Here is an 18,151-nt window from a genome sequence, read left to right on the forward strand (position 1 = left end):
TCCGGGTTCTTCCGGTTTTGCCTTCCTCCACATTACAAAAAAAAAACTTTAAACAATAAATGTGTGTAGATTATTTTGGCTGCTCCTCTAAATTCCCACTTACGATGACTGTTATAACCCAATGTGGACGAGCTACCATCACGCGTGGTCAGGTCGCCTCTGAAAAGAAAGAGAGAGCTAAACAGCTCAGTGGAAAAGAGATTAAAAGCTTTCGTGACTGCAGAAATTACTCTTTGGTTTAGGAATAGGTTTTACCCTTTCAACTGGCAAAAACCTATTCCTATATCTTGTTACTGGCAAAGGAGGTCTCACAATGTAAATACTCTTTGGTTCATATTCTTAGTTTTTTCGGTAAAGTCACGTTGAAGAGAAACAACAAAATAACAATATATATAAAACAATAAAAAATTCTCACGACGTTTCGACCATAACTCAAACGGTCATCATCAGGTGTGTGACCGTTTGAGTTATGGTCGAAACGTCGTGAGAATTTTTTATTGTTTTATATATATTTTGTTATTTTGTTGTTTCTCTTCAACGTGACTTTACCGAAAAAACTAAGAATATGAATTACTGCAGTCACGAAAGCTTTAAATCAAAATTTACTCTTTGGTTCTTTCGGTAAATTCAAGTAAGAAAATAAAGTTAAAATTTAAAGCTCAGTGGACTTCACACGGTTGAAGTAAAATACATTATTTTGTTGTTGTTGTTGTTGTGCACATACCATAGCCATTGCCATTTATCAATCATCATCAGCAGCAGCAGCAGCAACAGCCCGTCACGCAAAAGAACCGCCCCGCACCGGAGTGAACACCGCCCACACAACTTAAAGTGCCCTCGCACGCACTCGGCACGCCACAGTCGACTGAGTCTCACGCGCGCACGCAACGACGAGAGGAGACGGAAGGGCCGGGGGGGAGGAGAGAGACGCTTGCGGAGTTGAGCCGAGGAGTCTTTGGGGGAGGGGGGGGGTTTGTGTGTGCGTCGGTCACAGAGACGGGGACCGCAGCTGCCGTTGACATTTTTTCGAATCGGCATATCTGGTCAGTATACAACCACGGTGTGTGTGTGTGTGCGCGCGTACTCGATTCGAATTTAGATGTTAAAGTGTGAAGTTTTAGTTATTTTTTTACGCGTCCAAACGCCTTCATGTTTTTTTTTACAAAGATTAAAATGCGAACGTTTAAAATCACATGGCGCTCTATCAATATTGTATGCTGTGTATCGTCTTTGAACATAGTGTATGCAAACATTGGAGTTATTTATAAGGGTTCGTATTAAATTCAAACTGGATCTGCTGTGACGGTGTTTGCAATATAGCGTTGAGGACGTGTATTGTATAACGTGTGGTATATTACACTACATAGACATTACTTCAGCGTGACAACTCTTTTGCACATGTATATTACTGTATGCAGTACTTTACTTGGGTAAATATATAACTATTCTTTTGCAAATAATTTTGATGTGGGGTGGGGGGGGTGAGCGGGTACAGGGGGAGCGGTGGCGAAGTGGTTCACGCATTGCCCCGCGAGCCTGAGCGACCTAAGTTTGATTCCAGCCGACGGTTAACATCAGTGGCGCGTACTCCTCCGAGCTGATTCGGCCGGGGTCCTTCCCACTCGCAGCCCGCGATTGCCAAACAACCAGTGCCGGATTCTCCTCGTAGCGAAAGTAGCTACAAATGTAGTAGCTAATACATATGTAGTAGATGTTACTACAAATGTAGTAGCTACGGGCCCCGCACTCGCAAGGGCCCCGCGCGAAATTCTGTCAAGCTATCAATTCCGGTTAAGTAATTCTGCACTTACTATAGTACTATACCGCCTTCAACTTTACGAACGACTGGGTGTTTAAGGTTATCGATTTGTCGTATGATCTGGCTGTATCGCAAATGAAAAAATACAATTACTTCGCTATGCACGTAAAAAAATGTGTGTTTTAATATTTACGTGTTTTTTTAAATGACATATGCTACAGACCCGCACTATCTTAATCCGGCACTGCAAACAACCGACGTGGCGTGGCCTTCATCGAACATTAGATTGAGAATAAATCGAATTCGCTGCATTATAATTCGTATGGATTTGTTTACGATTGCGGTTGACACGACACGCTTCAACTGAACAGGCGCGTTCCTGTAACGCGCCGGGCAAGACAGTCCACCCGCTCCCTCGCTCGCTCTCTCTGCCCGGTCGGTTCGATATTTTTACTCGAGGGTAAATAATACGCCGATAATACATCTTCACATATCTGGTCCTCCACGTAAACAAAAAAAAAACCCCCACCAACTTTCATTTAAACATCCCCATCAGTCACACGACCCTTTGCGGGAGTGCCATCATTTCAGCGGGTATTGCTTCAACAAGAGCGTCTCATGAGCAGAGAGAGAGAGGTCAGGCTCACTCGAAACCTACGCTGGTGAACGTCGTGATGATTATTGGCAAGGAAGGGGGAGGGGGGGACCCCGGGGAGGGGGGGACCCCCGTGTCTCTCTCTCTCTCTAACTTCATCTCCGTAGATTTTTAGCTTCGCATTGCCGCTGCTGCCTTTTGCTGCTCCTGAACCGTTTGTTGCCCCGTGCTGATTGTTACCGCGGTGGCTAAGGATATGTTAACTACCTCGCCGGGTATGCAGGAGGTCGTGGGTCCGATCCCGATCCTGACGCGCTGTTGTTTTAATTTGGAGTTTGCGTGTTCTCACTCTCCCCCCTCCACATTTAGAATCAAACGTGCGTTTAGAGTACTTGGCCGCTGCTGCTGCTGTTGTTGCTGCTATAACATTTCCACACGAGACTCAACTTCGCTGAGCGATCATTTTGTGATCGCCAGATTGCTTCTAAATTTTGTTTTAGCTATACAGCTAAGTGGGCCATTTAGCTGGTAAATAAAAAAAACATCCCCCCCCCCACCCCTCCACGACATATATATCTACCCGTAGAGTCTTCACTAACGAGGAGGGAAGATGCGCGACACACCGAGGAGTCCGGACGACTGCCACAGCCGCGACAGCGGCATGGGGCTGTCCCCTCGCGCTGGGACCCCCGCGTCGCCCTGCTACGGCAACGGTGGCGGGCCGAGCTCCCCGCCCGAGAGCTCGTGCTCTGCTCGGCAGACCGGTGCGTTACACCCACCCCCCCCCCCCCCCCCGTGTAGCCTTAACAGACTGTTGGGGCAAGTGCTGTTAGCGAGCAGCATCTACGAAGGCCGGAACGGTACACGAGAGGGGGTGGCCAGCGTCACGATGTTTGCGCACCGCACCGAGTACCCGCTTGCATATATTGACCACTTTTTATATATATTTATACTTTAAACGTGCCTTGGAATAGGAGCCGTTGGCCAAAATGTTGCAGTGTTATCGACGAACGTGTTGCGTTTACTTGTTGTTAATGTGTTGCTTGTTGCACCAGTGCCAATGCAGTAACAGCACCACCAAATCATTTATATATGAGGAAACATTTACACTATCAAGTAGATTTGAATGAGCGAAGCACTGTTTTTAGCCTTTACGCAAACGCAAGGAACTGACTCCGGCTCGGTGCTGACTCGCCACTTGAGTCTTGCGACAATACGGACACATTAAACATTCGGTAAGCAGTGAAAAGCAAACCCAGCCTCGAAGGAAAATCTCAACGAGGCGGCCGAAGCGCGCGCGTTCGATGCGATTGGCTTTTATTTCGTACGCACGAGCAGAATAGGAAATTAACCCGTTGAAAAAATTGGCGACTCCCAAAAAAATTCACTTCTGTATTTTGTGTGTTAATCCGGCACTCGTAAGCGGGACTTTCTGTGGTCAGTAAATTTGCCTTGGCCTACCCCGCTTCTCCAAAGCATGGAGAGAATGGGGAGTTGACTTTATGGGCCCATCGACCCACGTCACTCGGATACCCACAATATTTTTTTTGTACATTTGCACAATCGTCTATTTAATAAGCGCAGTGATCTCCTTTGGATAATCGTACATCTGCTTCCTCGCTCGCGGTTAGTGCACGACTCCCAAAATAATGTAATAAAAAAATGTTCCATAACGGGGATTCTTTACGATGGGGGGGGGGGGGGTGATTCAGAGGGACGCAAGGGAAATGCGCACTATCATTGAGGGAGTTTGTCGAGTGCGTGAGGAAGCGACGGTCTCGACGATGAGCACTGCGTGAAGAATTGGCATTGATGAGGTCGCACGAGTTGACACCAGCCGCCGGGAATATCATTGATTTGTTTCGTATGTGAAAAACATTGTCTTCAAAATCACCTATGCACGGTAAGTGGCATTTATTTATGAGAGCAATTTTTCAGGCCAGTGCATTTAAAAACAAAAACATCTTGTTTACACTAATACGATATTTGAAATGTAGCCTATCCACTGTGTCACAGCTTATTTCTGCGTGCTCATTTTTAAAAGATTCGGCAAACGTTTTTTTTATTGTGATATTTCTTTTAAAACATGTTACCTAATTTTTTTTGTACTTTCATTATTTTAACGTTTTATATTCACAGTGTCTAAAGTGTTACATCTGCCATATTGTGCGGTATGAATCGGTCATGTCTTACTCCCTTGGAAATGAGATGCAACTGAGGAGAGTATATTGATATTTGATAAACAATAATCCCATCCGCGATTCAATGGAACTTCCCAAACACCCCAAAGCCGGACCCTCATTATGATTGCTCTTATTTTAGGCATTCTGAGATTGGTCAAAGACGAGATTAAAATAATTATTATTTTATAGAGGCAGAGTGTACGAGCTATACAAACAATGGGGAGTGGGGGGGGACTTGTGGATCTGCCACGGTGGCTAGATGTTAACTCCTTCGCCTGGTGCACAGGAGGTCGTGGGGTATCCATCCCGACCCTGACGCCTGATGTATATTCGGAGTTTGTGTGTCTCTCTTCCCGTGGTTGTGTGTATTTTTTCTCCGGGTCCTCCGGTTTTTCCACCCACACTTATAAAACACGCGTTTATAAAGCATTCAGCTGCTATAAATTACCACGTTATGATAAGCCACTTTCATTGAGCAATAATTTTTGGACGCGTCGCTCCTGAAGAAGAGCCACGTGGCTCTTTGGCCCGAACTGGTAAAATAAAATAAAAATGTCTTGACTCAGTGGGAGAAAGGCAGCTTGCTGTCTTCTCTGCACGCCGAGTCTCTTACTCCACCCCTTGCCTATTGCCGATGGCTGACGCTCTCCGCGTTTGCGCGTTGCCACCTCACGCTTCGGTGGTTGTTGGCCGACGGTGGCGCGGCGGTTCCCGATTGCTTGCGGTGGCGGTGGCGTTCTTAGTGCCGCGCGGCACTAAGAACCCGGCAGCCAGGCCGAGTTCGATTCCCGCTCACGGCCGCCAAACGCCGGTGACGATTCATCTGAACCGGTCCTGGGCCTCCCCGCCACAGGCCGACTCAGCCTTAAATGAGTGTATCTGGTGTGGGGGTATTAACAACACCCTCTGTGGTGCCGGCCACCCCTCCCCATCGTTGCACCGTGCCGGCCTTCACAGGTGCTCGCTACATCCATTTGCCCCCAACAGCCTGCGAGAGCTACAGCGTGGGGGGTGGATCTTTGTCTTTGGTGGTTGTTGTTGTTGTTGTCGTCGTTGTTGTTGATGTTCAGGTCGTTGATGTTATTGTTGTTGTTGTTACCGCCGCTGCAGGTGGTGAGAGCCAGCGAGTCTACCAAGGCGTGCGCGTGCGCTGCACGGTCCGCACCCTGCTGGAGCGGCAGAGGAACGGCCAGGCGACGGGCCAGGTGCGTCAAGCGACGCTCTTTCCCCGCCCCCCTCTCTCTCTCTATGTCTCGCTCGCTCTCGCTCTCTTATCGGAGGGAAACACTTTGCCCGCAGTGGGCCGCAGCCACAGCAGTGCGGCCGTGTAAATAGGCCAAGCGTACGGAACGGAATGCACGCACGCGTTGGTGGTGGTGGTGGTGGTGCGGCGTATGCCCTTCCCCCCCCCCCCGTTGAGCGGGTTTTTTTGGGCTTCTGCTTTCCCGGAAAAGTGGGCCCGGGTTTACAAGCAGCTATGGAATTAGAATTTATTTTAAAAGAAAGGAGCACGACGCACATCCACGCGCGTGACCGCCCACGCGCACGCACGCGCTTCGCAAAACGAGTGTACCAGTTTATTTCATTGCAGTTACAGATGTGTTGCGCTTCCTGGCTATAACCATGGGGGAATCGTGTTCCGAACCGGTCTTAGCCCGTTCAGGTATCATTCACCACTGACCGGCGTGTTGCAGTACGGTCAGATAATGATTGTTGTTAAAGTGGCAGTGCCTGGGTGGACGTGCGAACTGCTTCTAAAAACAAACCGGCACAGTAAAGTAGTTTGTCACACGCAGTGGTGCTTTTGCATTTTTCCGCGCGAGCGATCTCACCGGTGCAGAAACGAGAAAACGAATGCATTTAAGAAGAGCGCTAAAAAAATATATAATTTAATTTGCATGCAACACGACGTAAAGAAAGAAGGCATATTGCCATGGAAAGTTGGACTGATATGTTTGACACATATTTGAAAGATTCTCAGGTTTGGTATTGGAAAAGCCAAGACTTACTTAGCACGCTCAATGTGACGAGAATACGTTTATTTGGGAACAGTACATGAAAATAAGGGTCCTGAAGTGCATTGTAAGAATTAAATACAATAATAATAATCACCAGGAGACTTTTATTTTGTAGTTGCAATCGCTAACCAGTTTGGCTGGGTCAAAGATATGGGAGACTATGTTAGGTAGGGATATAGTGAATGTTGGCTGCACAGTTGCCACACACACACGTAACTCACTTTTTTATTTATCTGTTATAAACATCGGAAATATTTCGAACAGCTTTCCATACGTTGTATATTGTACGACCGTTGTCAATTTCAATTTTTTGTTGTTTTTGCAGACCCAGGTGCAAGGAAGCCTGAGTACTTGCATGGAAGGTATTGTCCGCACACTGGCTTACGCTGAACTTGCACGCAGCACACTTTGCTTGCCGACTGAACGAACACCGACCACCACCAGTTAGCCACGTCAATCGGAAATTCCTTTCGAGGTCAGGGCATAGTTGAGATTTTTCTTTGTAACTACGATTTAGTTCTGGCTGTGTTCCATAGGACCTTACATTAGTGAATGAATAAAAAAAATATTTTAAAGCGCAAATTTTCAATCGCGCGGTGTGAAAATAATTACCACCCATCATTATTATTATTATTCCTATTGTTGACGTTTCCTTACCCAGGAAAGCCTCACTGAGTCTGAAGACTTGCTTTCAGCACGGTCCTGTCAAGTCTATCTTTGTTTCTTGCAGCGGTAGGCTGCGACGTTGCGACGTGCCATCCCAATGTCAGTAACGTGCAGGCGAACGTCCAGCGTCGGGGTGCTTTGGCCAATAACGATGACATAGTGTGTGTGTTTAGCGATGGGAGGATCCCTGAAAACCCGGAAGAAACCGACGCAGAGCAAGGGGAAGAACACACAATCTCCGCGCAGAAAGGCGCCCCAGTCGGGAAACGAACCTAGGCCCTTTTTGCTGTGAGGCACAGGAGAGTTACCGCTGTGCCACCCTGCCGCCACATTGCCGTTAATCCGTTAATCGTCATAACTGGACGCTGCTTTAGTCACTGAAATATATACGTAATGCAATTAAGTTTTGGCCAACGCTTTATCAGCAGTCCTACGTTTTTTTTCTTGCCTATCGGTGAATCAATCAGTCCAAAGCCTGGTCTGCGTTGTCCGCGACTAATGTCCATTTCCTCTCTCTCCTCCCCGGCTCCCCTCCACCTCTGTACCTCCCCCCCGCGATGTGCAGACCAAAGATACATCCCCAACAAGCGCAGGGGGAGTGGCAACACGCCCGTGCCCTCCAAGCGAGCGTGTCCATCCCAGCCGGTGAGAACCCCTCGGCGGAGAGGCAGCGGGCAAATACGCGCGCCACACACTCTCCCGTTCCTGTCGCCACTTTAACAACGAACCCTGGGAATAATAGTTGGAACTCCCACGACCCCCAAGGACTGTGCCCAGCGGCGAGATGTTAACTGTCTCGCCTGGTATACAGAAGGTCGCGGGTTCGATCCCGACCCTGACGCCTGCTTTTTATTTGGAGTTTGCATGTTCTTCCCGTAGTCGCGTGGATTTTTCTCCGGTTTTTCCCTCCACATTTCGAATCAACATCGCGCGTTGAGAGTATTTGGCTGCTATCAATTTCCACGTGCTAAGGAACTTCGTTGGCCTATCATTTGTGGTCAAGCTGTTCCTGAAAAAAAGAGCTATATAGCTCAGTGGGCCTAACCTGGGCGTTACGGCGTATCAGGGATTAAAAGTTACCTATTGGTAGATCGCCCTGCATTAAACGTGGCACACGTGTTTAACTTGCGGTGTCTTTCGCCCTCGCAGCCCAAACAGGAGTCGGATTCCGCCTTCGAGATGCCGGAGATGTTCCAGGAAAACTCCTCAGAGTACCAAAGCGACGACCTGCAGGAAATCCTCGATAACATCCTCGAGATAGAGGAGCGGGACATGTTCAAATCCTCTTCTCCCCAGCCAGAGGTGGGGACGATCACCCACAACCCGTACAACACACCGGAGGTATTCCTGCATTTGGAGGATTGCTGGCCGGACAAGAAGTTCTCGCCGACGGAGCCGAAGCCGCAAGAGTGGCCTTATGCCGAGCTCGACGTGGGGAAGGTTCCCAAGGTGGACAACAAATGGGCGTACATCTCCGATCGCGAGCCTCAGCAGCAGCAGCAGCAGCAGCAGGCCGCCCCCCTGTGCGGCAGGCCGGGCGAGCAGCCGAGGCACCAACCTCCTGCTCCCCCTGCTCCACCTGCTGCTCCCGCTCCTCCCGCTCCTCATCTGGCGCCCAACGTGAGCAGCACTTGCTCCCAGGGCGGCGGCTCGTCGTTCCTGGACAGGCAGATCCAGCAGATGGAGCAGAAACTGGCGCACGTGACGACGCAGCAGCTGTGCCAGAAGGACGTGGACGGCGACACGTAAGGGCACAGCAACGAGACACGGGTCGCTCGCACTTGCACGGCGGAGGCGTCGGTGCGGCCAAAGCGGAGCTTTTTCCGCAGAAATCGGAATGTTTATTCATGCTGCAGGAGTCCGATGAACCGTCAAGCTTATTTTCCATGCCGAGAAGCGGTGTTAATTCCATCAGCTGTTTAAGTCTCAGGCTAGTTGACAGTAACAGTAGCCTGCGAAAAAAATCGTTCGAGTATTGGTCTGCGGATTGCATTTCGTCGTGAAACTTTCAAGATGCCGACTAAATTAAGAGCCACTTGGAAGGAAGTGACATCTTGTTGCAAACTTTTCCGTGGACTCTTTTGGCAGTGGGCTGGTAACTCGAGTTAATACTGGCCGCCACCACCGTCTTATTTCAAAGATTGCATGCCTTAAAGCCATTAGTGATACGACTATCTTTTTCACTCTCTTGCTTACACATTCACGTTTAAATGGCATGAATATCCCGGTAGTGACTGTCATAAATCACGAAATTATATCTTGTCGGCACCACGGTGGCAAACTCTCACATGTGCCCTCTTAACATGAACTTGATACGTGAAAAAAATCCGAGCTATTCTGGCCCAATAATAATAATACGGATACAACTGAGCAGAAAAGAGTTGGTCTAATTTACTCAAACGTGCACAGTCATCCTGTTCAAATGTGCACCGTCTTCATTTGTTTGCGTGTGCGTTGTTGTGTCCACGTGTGTGTTTGGCTACGTGTTGGTATGCGCGCGCGTGTGTGCGTGCTGGCATGTGTGTGTGTATGTGTGTGACCCCACTATGTGCGTGCTGGTATGTGCGTGGGTGTGCGTGCTGGTGTGTTTATGTGTATGTGTGTATGTGTGTGTGACCCCACTGTGTGCGTGCGTGCGTGACCCCACTCTAGGTTGCTGCACATCGCGGTGGTTCACGGGCAGCGGGCCCTGGCGTTCGTGCTGGCGCGGAAGATGGCGAGTCACGGGTACCTGGACGAGCGTGAACACAATGGCCTGGTGAGAATGCGCGCGTGGCCCGGAGGTTGGAGGTGGTGGCAGGGGGGGGGGGGTCGCACCCTGCCTCGGGTGACTTAGACGATAAAATCAGTCACGCGGACGTCGTTGTTTTTGCCCGCGTCCGGGGTAAGGAATTCGACTTCCTCGTCGCCGCTCGGCGTTGCGCAACTCACCTGTCGTCCCGCCCGCAAGATGCAGAAATGTAAATAGCGAACGCGCCACCTCAATTGTTAAGGAAATGCAAATGAATGCTCAAGGAAGTCCGTAAAGGCGGCGCGGCGGTTAAGCAACGTGTCCCTGTGCAATAGCGCGCGTGTCTCTTGTCTCCCGTGTTTTCATCTTTGAAGGTGTAGCTCGCTTCCTCAGTAACCCCCAACTCAACACGCACGTCACACACACACGCGCACGCGACCATGGGTCGCACACACTTAAAATGATAACAATCAAAAAACCCCAAAGGATGTTTGCAGTGAAAATTGAACGCTATCGTTATTTTCATAAAGATGATAAAAAAAATCAGCCATGGAAACCACCCCGCCGCTCGCCGGCTGGTGCCAGGTGGATGTCTCCATCGCGGGACAGTGACGGGTAGCAACGGACGGTTTGGTGACAGTGGATTGAGCACGGGTGATGATGAAGATTGTGAAAGTGGCAAATTTCGCCACTCGCAAAACTGTTTTCGGGTTCGTTGCAAAGAATAAAAACTACGCTAAAGGCGTTCACCAAAATCGTTTAAAAACGAAAAATCGCGATGCAATTTGTGTACCTTGAAAAACAAGGCGTGGTTTTTTACTCATTACTTCTTTTTTTTACCCAGTCGGCATTGCACCTGGCGACCGTGACCAATCAGCCTCTGATCGTGGGTGACCTCATGAGGCTGGGAGCTGAGAACGGCACCACCGACCGTTGGGGCCGGTCCCTGATCCACGTCTGTGCCGAGGGTGGGTTCCTGCAGGTGCTGGAGGTGAGGAATCCTAAAACCAGTTTTTGAAACCTATACTTAATTTTACTGGGTAAGGCCCCACTGAGCTTCATAGCTTTTTTTCAGAAGCGACCTGGCCACAAGTGACAGCTCAACGAAGTGACTCATCACAATTTGCATCAATCAAATACTCTAAACGCGTGTTGATTTATAAATGTGGAGGGTATAACCAGAGGACCCGGAGAAAAATCCGCTCGACCAGGGGGAGAACATGCAAACTTCAAACATAAAGACGTCAGGGCTTGGGATTGAACCCACCGAACTCCTGCATAACGGGCGAGGTAGTAAATATCTCGCTACCGTAGCGTCCAATGCTCAATCGGTATCACTTTTGATTTATTGGGATTATACTTGGTTACCCCGGAAAGCCCCACAGAGTTCTAAGACTGCTTTTTAGGAGCGATGTTGCTGAGTGCGTTGTGCGATCACCGCGCGTTCAGCGAGGACCTACTGTGCGAGTTTTTTTTTGGGTTCCGATGCTACGTGAGAGAACGTCGCATTGAGTCGGCGGGTGGTATAACGCGTTCGTGATGTTTCCGCCTCGGTGGATGCAGGTTCTAAAGAGGTGGTGCAAGCAGAGGGGAAAGGTCTTGGATGTCGACGTTACGAATTTCGAAGGTCGGTTTCGTGTTCTCCACACGGAGCCCGATGAATACCTCACCACAGATTGCGAGTGTCTCGAGTCCAAACGCAATCGCCATCTCTAGAGTTTTGTGTTAAACCGCTGTTGATATCTTACATATTTAAACGTAAACATTTATATCACTCTTTTGTTCCCTTTAACTAACCCCAATGGTTTTAAACATTTTAAAATTTTACTTGGCAGGTTTAATTTGATTTTATTGTCATGATATCACAGGTTTGAGTCATATTCACACATTCGCACACGTCTGCATATTGCACGGTACACATTTGACGGTGGTTTTTTAACGGAAGCCGACACTGATGAATTGACAACGATCGGAGGGAGAGAGAGAGAGAGAGACGACGATGAGTTGACGATTGTTGCAAATTGATGCACGAATTGAAGCACGGTGCACTGGGACAATATTGACAGCTCGCAAAAGGGAGCCGTGTTATCCGGAAAGTAGGCAAGGGTAGGAGGTCACAAGAGAAGTCACAACGACAGAGGCCATCAAATCAGTCGGCAAGTGCGCCGATTAAGGCACGGAAGGTTCTCGAGTAAACTTAGAAACTTTTAGCTTTTTAAGTCTTTAACTCCTGGGGCCCTTGTGAATTACAAATGAACCCGAACGAATGAACCTGAACAATTGAACCTGAACAATTGAACCGTAACGAATGAACCCAGACGAACCGACGATGCTGCTGCCGTTGTTGCTGCGGCCGCCGGTGATCAGGCGCCGTTGCGTCTTGCCTGCCATCGACGAGCGTCGAGCTCGCTAACGGAGGAGGACGCCTCTCTACCTGCCCGCCCCCTCAGGCCTCACGCCGCTGCACTGCGCGGTGATGGCGCACGGCCAGACGGCGCGGGAGCTGCAGGCGATGCTCGAGCGCCCCCAGAATGCCTCTGGGGCGGCGGAGCTGGTGCGGCTGCAGCAGCGCAAGCAGCACCTCCTGGGCACCGTCGCCATGCTGCTGGGCATGGGCGCCTCGCTCCACGCTCAGGTGAGAGCCGTTTTTTTTTTATTAAATCCAAACTTTTTATTTATTTTACCCACACCTTCGATTGGTGCGTTTGGCTATGTATAGCGTATAAGAAGTCCAACATACGTACCATACACGTTCAAAAGACATATATTACCAGGTAAGACCTACTCGGCTAAATAGTTATGTTCAGATGCGACCTGACCACGAACGATGGCCCAACAAAGCGGCTTATCACGTGGACATTTCTAGCAGCCAAATGCTCTAAACGCATGTTGATTTAAAATGTGGAGTGAAAAACCGAAGGACCCAGAGATACATCCACGCTATCACAGGGAGAGAAACTCCAAATATACAGGGGTGAGGGTTAGGATCGAACCCACCATCTCCTGCATACCGGGCGAGGCAGTTAACATCTCGCCACCGCGGCACCATCCTCACCCAGGCTTCGATAAAATGAGTCGCGTTTCGTGGGGAGGTCAAAAGCGGTGGCTGTATTCTGGATAGCGTCTTATCAGCAGATCCAGGCTTGCTTACACCATTGCTTGCGAACTGCCACACGTTCGTGGGCAAGGACACTCTCTGTTGGATACGGGTCCTGGATCGACGCAAAGCTACACAAAAACAATGCATAATAATCATCAGCATCATTGCGGAGAATATAAGTAACAAAAAAACATTTGCTTACATTCTCAATCTAAGATGTCAGCTTTGTCTGTTTCACATGAATGTGCTTTGTTAAAAGGGGTATGCAAAATGACAGCGATAAACTAATCCGGGGATTGTTGCTGCTGTTGTTATTTTTGATGCAGGATGGGAAGAGTGGCAGGTCGGTGATACACTTAGCTGTGCAGGACTCCAATCTCGAGTTGCTTGACTTCCTGCTCCGTCTCCCAACGTGCAGTCCACAGCTGATCAACATGAAGGTAAGATCGTCGACACGACAACAACAATAATCCGACGAGCTGCGAAGCTCTACAAGTCACTGCTTAGGGGGGTGGGGGCGTGAAGGGAGTGGTGGTGGGGGGGGCACTGCCGTGGGGAGCGGTGGTGCAACGGTCGGCGCGCTGCGCTACGAACCCGGCGGCCCGAGTTCGATTCCCGCTCACGGCCAACACCGGTGACGATTATCTGAACCGGTCCTGGGCCTCCCCTTGGTCGACCCAGCCTCAAATGAGTACCTTGAGCGGTGGGGAGACAAAGGCGGCAGGGCGTGGTGCTGGCCACCCACCTCCTCGCGTTCCGTGCCGGTCTTCACAGGTGCTCGCTAACAGCACTTGCCCCTACAGTCTGTTAAAGCTACACGGGGGATCTTTGTTCTATCGGCGGCGGCGGCGGCGGTGGTGGTGGGTGGGTGGCACTGGCGTTGCTACTGCCGTCGCTTCACGTGTGACGTTCGCGGGTTTGTTTGCGGACCGTGCGCAGGCTTACAACGGGAACACGGCGCTGCACGTGGCGGCCGGGATGGGCAACGGCGGTGCCTGCGGTGGCGGCGAGCAGGAGAACGTGATCCTGGCGCTGATGCACTACGGCGCCGACCCCAGCGTGCGCAACCTGGAGAACGAGCAGCCGCTCCACCTGGTGTACCAGGGCAGCGCGAGCGCCGAATTGGTGAGCACGACGGCAGGCGCTGTGGTCGTCATCGTCGTCGTCTTCATTCGTTGTCATCATCGTCGTCGTCGTCGTCGTGGTGAATGTCGTCATCCGATCAGCCACGATCAGCGCAGTTGTCAGATAAATCGGTTAGCCACCGCAATTGTGATGCCCACGATCATCGTCGTTCGCGTCGTCGTCACATTCCTCGTCACCGATGTCCTGTCACCATCACTCGCACCATCGATAGAACCTTGATCACAATCGTCATCGATGGACATTTTTGTAAGTAACGTCACTGTCGTCAGTAGGGTTTGACTCACGATCTCAATCGTAATGTCGATTGATAATCATCGTACCGTAACAACACGTCCAGAATTAAAAACGTTGAACACGCGTGTTTATCTTACGCCGCTTAACCCAGCGCCTCCCTTCCCCCGCTGTTGTTGTTTTTCTTCTTCTGTTCTCCGCAGGTGAAACAGATCCTAAGAGGGAGGGCTGGTGTGGCACAGCGAGCAAGGGCTCCTGCTCAGGCCATCCTGGGCAGGCAGTGACTTTGGTTCGCATGGCGTCACCCTGGTCAGAAAATCACTGTCATGTGACAGTCGGGTTTCCTTCAATGTTTTCAATTTAGCGACTTAAGGTGTCTGGGTTTGGCTCCTAGGCCGCCGAGCACGAAGGCTCGCAAACGCACCGCCTTATTTAGGGCCTTCCAACGTCTGCAACGTGAAATGCCAAAACCAATAATCGCGATGTCTCAATTATCTCCGAGATCCCAAAAAGCGAACTGCGATGAATGGGACATTATCCAGCCAAATGTTTTGTTCGTCGGTTAAAAAAAGCCGAGCATCTTGCCACCACGAGCAACTTCTGACAGCAATTTATCTACGTGCTTATTTTCGCTAAACAAACGGCCTTGCACCATAGATGCAAATTGGTCGCGAAGCGAGAAGCGGCTTATCATGGCTGCTGAAAACCGTCAACATATGCCCTCTTTAAACACCAATTTGGTTTTTGTCGCATTATTTGTTTTTTGGCCGGGTGGAGGTTTTGGGGGGTGTGGCAACCACTCCGAAAATGCCCCCCCCCCCCCAAAACCCTCCACCAGTCCACGTTCGAGACTTGGAAGGTATTTGTCTGCGTGTGCGAGACGGTGCTTGTGAGCTGTCGTGGCTTGGGCCACAAGGAACTTTTCCCAGGGACTGTTGCGAAGTACTCATGGTTTCTATGAAACTCCACGTGTTGGTCGCGTTACGCGGCCACCTGTATAGTTATACGATAAGGCGCTCCCCCTTATGTAACCACTTTCGTTTCTCTTACTGTCATTTTTACGCGCGATTTTTGTTTTTGTTGTTGTTAAAGCGTAGATCATGTCGGAGAAAGTTTAACTTATCTGGTAGGCGTGGGCATTGACTTCCCCTTTTGAGAGAGAGAGAGAGAGGCATTTAATGCTTTGTAGCCCAGAGCTTCATCGTCACCCACGCCTCCGCGCATTCATGACCAAGTGCGAAGGTGGGGACAGACTAAATCTCAATAGAGATCCGGTTAGAAGGGTTATTATGGTTAATGCTCAGCAATTATAAATTATATTTTTCGTTATATTTTTTTTATAACGTACAATCATTGCGAGCCCATTGACGTAATGGCTATTACGTAGCTTAAAACGTAGATATAATTCAGATCTATTCCCCAGCACAGTCATTATTATGGCCCACGTTTGGCTGCCTATTGCAATAGCGATGAGAGAATTATGAGTGAGTTTGGTCAATGAGACAGACAATTCGTGTGTGCTTATTTATTTTAATTATTTTGTTCTTACAGATGAGTTAAACTTGGCTCTGCAACAAAGTTAATAAGTTTAGCATACATTATATTTAATATTTTCTAACCGTCGAGTTACATATTTAAATCTATTTTTTCACCTTTGATTATAATTTATGACACAACATTTGTGTGTTTTTATACATCCTGATTATTGCTTATGTTTACGAAGATTTTCAACGTTAATATAATTAAGGTTAATGATTATTTTTCTTTACAATGGTACGAATAGGCAATAAATTGAACATTTTACTCTTTACGTTGAAGGTAGCATGTTTAACGTTTAAGTAGGATTCAAATTTAGTGCATCCGCAGTTGTTTTAAAGTCCACTGATATTAAAATAATAAAAAATTGTTATTCGTGTTTGACAAACCATGATTTTAGCACTGCTGGATAAAGGTCTGTCTCCATACTCTCGGTCACGGGTGGTCTCTTGACCATACTTCACCACGCCGGTCAGTGCAGATTGCTGGAGGGCCGGGGATTGGGGCCCCCCAGAATCGGTTCAGACATCACACACCACAGGACGTTATCCATGAGCGGGAATCTAACTTGGGTTGCCGGGTTCATGGCGCAGTGCGGGAGCCGGTTCACTGCGTCACCGCTAAATCCAAGATTGTCATTCGAATAAATGTTTAACAGTGTGCCATCACAGCCCACGAGTATTTTATGGGATTTACTGTGTAGGGTACATTAATATATACGCGTAATGCGCGCGTAGTAGCATGGTTTTCACGGTCGCGTGAATCATTTTAACGTCTTCAAATTAATACCTGCAGGGGGATTTCTTTGACGGAATTTTGTACGTCTTCGTTGCTTAACACACGTTTTATAAATCGTGAAGGCAAAACTGTTCATCTTTATTCGAGAGAGAGATATATATTAATATAAATGTTCTGTATACGGGTAGTAATCATGTTTTTTAAATACTCTATCGTTATCGCTTCCTGTGTAGTCGTAAATGTGAAAGGCATGCGTACGCGTCGCGTGGACGATCTAACTACGGTAACTATGAACTCAACTATAATTTTACCGGCTACAGCCCGCTGAGCTATGTAGCTCTCTTTCAGAAGCAACCTGGCCACAAATGACAGCTCAACGAAGTGGCTTATCGCGTGGAAATGTATCGCAGCCAAATAATCAAAAACGCGTGCTCATAAATGTGGAGGGGAAGAACGGGAGTCCCACACGACCACGGGGAGAACACGAAAACTCCAATCATGCAACAGGCGTCAGGGTCGGGATCGAACGCACGACCTCCCGCGTACAAGGCGAGGGAGATAACATCTGCTCGCCACAGCGGCGCCCCATATATTGACGAGATGGGCACGTGGTTTCCGCTGCATCTCCGTCGTTCGATCGCCGCTACCGTGCGACGCTCCCGGGCGTCGTTTTTTGTTGCACTTCAACAATAAAAACATCAGTTTTCACGCCAGTCAGTCGGTCGGTCGGTCGGTCGGTCGCCGCGTTTGTGCGAGGGTTTGTCCGGTGACGATTCGTGACGATTCGTGACGAGTCGACGGGTATAGTTTTCATTGTCGATTGTGTTATCCTTCATGCATGCAAAAAAAAACGAATAAAAGACTTCACGTCGTTAAAGGCACCCCCGTGAGTTTCCTGCGTGAGCTTATTGTCCCCACCGAGAGTGCGAGCGACGCGTGCCGACGTCGCGTGGATCCTTCACGGAAGACAACGGTGCAGGCTTCCACGAGTTACGCTGTGGGCCATAGCGGCCGCCCACGTAGAAACGAACTTCGTAAAGGAACCCATTGGAATTTATCTTCTTTGGTTTCTTTCGGTAAAGTCACCACGTAGAATGAGAATAAAATAATAAATTGATAAAATAAAATAGCACAATAATATTCTCACGACGTTTCGGCCACAACACAAGCGGTCTTCATCAGGTGAAGGGGACGAGACTGTCTGGAGGACAGCGCTGGAGTGAGAAAGCCATGCTCAGATCACGACCTTTAAGCTGTGTGAGAAGAAACAAAGCGCCTTGACAAAGGAATTAGCATATAATTTAGCATTGAAATGGCTGAGTGATTAGCTTGTGACTGGTCACAGAAAAGGCTATGTTAAAGTTAAAGCATACACATCTACGTGACTTTACCGAAAGAACCAAAGAAGATGAATCCTTGCAGTCACGAAAGCTTTAAATCGAAACCTT

General features: G+C 48.9%; 1 protein-coding gene across 2 annotated transcripts; it reads left to right on the forward strand.

Moving 5' to 3' along the window:
• The first annotated feature begins 856 nt into the window (after positions 1 to 856).
• LOC116948172 (NF-kappa-B inhibitor zeta-like) lies at positions 857 to 17,584 on the forward strand. 2 transcript variants are annotated; one of them, XM_032964615.2, is made up of 13 exons: positions 857 to 1,043; positions 2,941 to 3,118; positions 5,648 to 5,742; positions 6,881 to 6,917; positions 7,787 to 7,866; positions 8,371 to 8,966; positions 9,874 to 9,979; positions 10,797 to 10,943; positions 11,516 to 11,579; positions 12,403 to 12,587; positions 13,379 to 13,492; positions 13,992 to 14,177; positions 14,633 to 17,584. In XM_032964615.2, the coding sequence occupies exons 2-13, from the start codon at positions 2,965 to 2,967 to the stop codon at positions 14,711 to 14,713; spliced, it is 1,845 nt and encodes a 614-aa protein (XP_032820506.1). In that variant the 5' UTR covers positions 857 to 1,043; positions 2,941 to 2,964; the 3' UTR covers positions 14,714 to 17,584. The 2 variants fall into 2 exon arrangements, with proteins under 2 accessions (XP_032820506.1, XP_075927402.1); XM_076071287.1 differs by lacking the exon at positions 857 to 1,043 and having other exon boundaries at positions 1,083 to 3,118.
• Positions 17,585 to 18,151: the final 567 nt, after the last annotated feature.

This window comes from Petromyzon marinus, chromosome 32 (genome assembly GCF_048934315.1).
Source record: "Petromyzon marinus isolate PM22_M1 ecotype Great Lakes invasive population chromosome 32, UKy_Petmar_22M1.pri1.0, whole genome shotgun sequence".
Classification (NCBI taxonomy): Eukaryota; Metazoa; Chordata; class Hyperoartia; order Petromyzontiformes; family Petromyzontidae; genus Petromyzon; species Petromyzon marinus.

Bases quoted from the DNA above. Each gene is read 5' to 3' on its own strand.
- LOC116948172 (XM_032964615.2), top strand. From the start codon at position 2,965: ATGCGCGACACACCGAGGAGTCCGGACGACTGCCACAGCCGCGACAGC. The intron at 6,918-7,786 runs GTATTGTCCGCA...CGCGATGTGCAG, and splicing joins CCTGAGTACTTGCATGGAAG to ACCAAAGATACATCCCCAAC. The intron at 9,980-10,796 runs GTGAGAATGCGC...TTTTTTACCCAG, and splicing joins AGCGTGAACACAATGGCCTG to TCGGCATTGCACCTGGCGAC.